Below are 1701 nucleotides of genomic sequence, written 5' to 3' on the forward strand. Positions count from 1 at the left end.
CAGGATAAGTGTACCCGTTTACTGTGCTCTGGAATCTAGAGTCACTTGGTAGTTCACGATTACCTACCTTAAGTAGTTCCAGCCTTCCTACCAGAGTTTACTTCTCCTCTGGATTCCATTTCCATGAAGAGGTCTTGGATTTATGAGGATGGTGATGATGTTTCTTTTTCTCCACTTGTCCTCTTCTCTGTCACACAGGCCTCCCTTCTGAGAAGAATGACTGCCAAGAATTCCTCTGTGACAGAGTTCATCCTGGCAGGCCTGACAGACCATCCAGGACTCCGCCTGCCCCTCTTCTTCCTGTTCCTGGGTTTCTACATGGCCACCGTGGTGGGGAACCTGGGCTTGATCTCCCTGATAGGACTGAACTCTCACTTGCACACCCCCATGTATTTCTTTCTCTTCAATCTTTCTGCAATAGATTCCTGCTATTCCTCTACCATCTCCCCAAAAATGCTGATGAGTTTTATCTCAAAGAAGAATGTTATCTCCCACTCGGGATGTATGACCCAGCTCTTTTTCTTTTGTTTCTTTGTAATCTCTGAGTCCTTCATTCTGTCAGCCATGGCATATGATCGTTATGTCGCCATCTGTCACCCCCTGATGTATATGGTTACCATGTCTCCCCAGGTGTGTTTTCTCCTTTTGCTTGGTGTGTATTTAATGGGCTTTGTTGGAGCCATGGCCCACACAATATCCATGGTGAGACTGAACTTTTGTGCTGAAAACCTTGTCAACCATTACATGTGTGACATCCTTCCCCTTCTGGAACGCTCTTGTACTAGCACCTATGTGAATGAGCTGGTAGTCTTTATTTTTGTGAGCTTTGATATTGGTGTACCCATTGTCACCATCTTCATTTCTTATACCCTCATTCTCTCTAGCATTCTTCAAATGCATTCTACAGAGGGCAGGTCCAAGGCCTTCAGCACCTGCAGCTCCCACATGATTGTGGTCTGTCTTTTCTTTGGGTCTGGGGCTTTTATGTACCTCAAGCCACCTTCCATTTTGTCCCTTGACCAAGGAAAAGTGTCTTCCTTGTTCTATACCATTGTGGTGCCCATGTTGAACCCTCTGATCTATAGCTTGAGAAATAAGGATGTCAAAGTTGCTCTGAGGAAAACCCTTGTCAGGAGAATATTTTCTTGAGGAGGTGTATGGTGAACTTCAGTAGTAAGAATGCTCAATGAGCAGAATTCATATGGAAAAATGCTGTGGTGCCATGAGGGGTTCAAGGTTTTGTTAAATTTTCTCTCTTTGCATAAGAAGTTTATGACACTAGGCAGTGAGCTTATGTTTTCATGAATACTGGGCAATTGTTCTACCAGTGAGCTATATCATTGTAGAAACAGTTTCAATCCTTTACTTTTGAATAAGAGTTTAACACACCTCTTGATCTTTGTTGTGTCTAAAATCTTCCCAGATTTCTTAACTTTATGCATATTTTATATTTCTATAGACCACTTATTGCTGAAAATGCCTCAGAAGCAATTTAATTTAATCTATGTTATCAACGAACTCAGAAATATGTTACTCAGGGGGTAAAAATTATCTGGTTCCTCAAATGCACCCCAATCTAGTAGGTTGGATTCCCATTTACTTCATGTTTGTTTATGCTGTGTTTTCTTGCAACATTATCATTCTTTCCGGTTTCCTTTTTATAGCTGTCACATTAAAATGATCATATTAATAATAACACAA

General features: G+C 41.4%; 1 protein-coding gene across 1 annotated transcript; it reads left to right on the forward strand.

The window, feature by feature from the left end:
- The first annotated feature begins 210 nt into the window (after positions 1-210).
- Positions 211-1149, forward strand: LOC100754472 (olfactory receptor 145-like). Its single transcript, XM_027412219.1, has one exon. The coding sequence runs from the start codon at positions 217-219 to the stop codon at positions 1147-1149; it is 933 nt and encodes a 310-aa protein (XP_027268020.1). The 5' UTR covers positions 211-216.
- Positions 1150-1701: the final 552 nt, after the last annotated feature.

Source organism: Cricetulus griseus, chromosome 4 (genome assembly GCF_003668045.3).
Source record: "Cricetulus griseus strain 17A/GY chromosome 4, alternate assembly CriGri-PICRH-1.0, whole genome shotgun sequence".
NCBI lineage: Eukaryota > Metazoa > Chordata > Mammalia > Rodentia > Cricetidae > Cricetulus > Cricetulus griseus.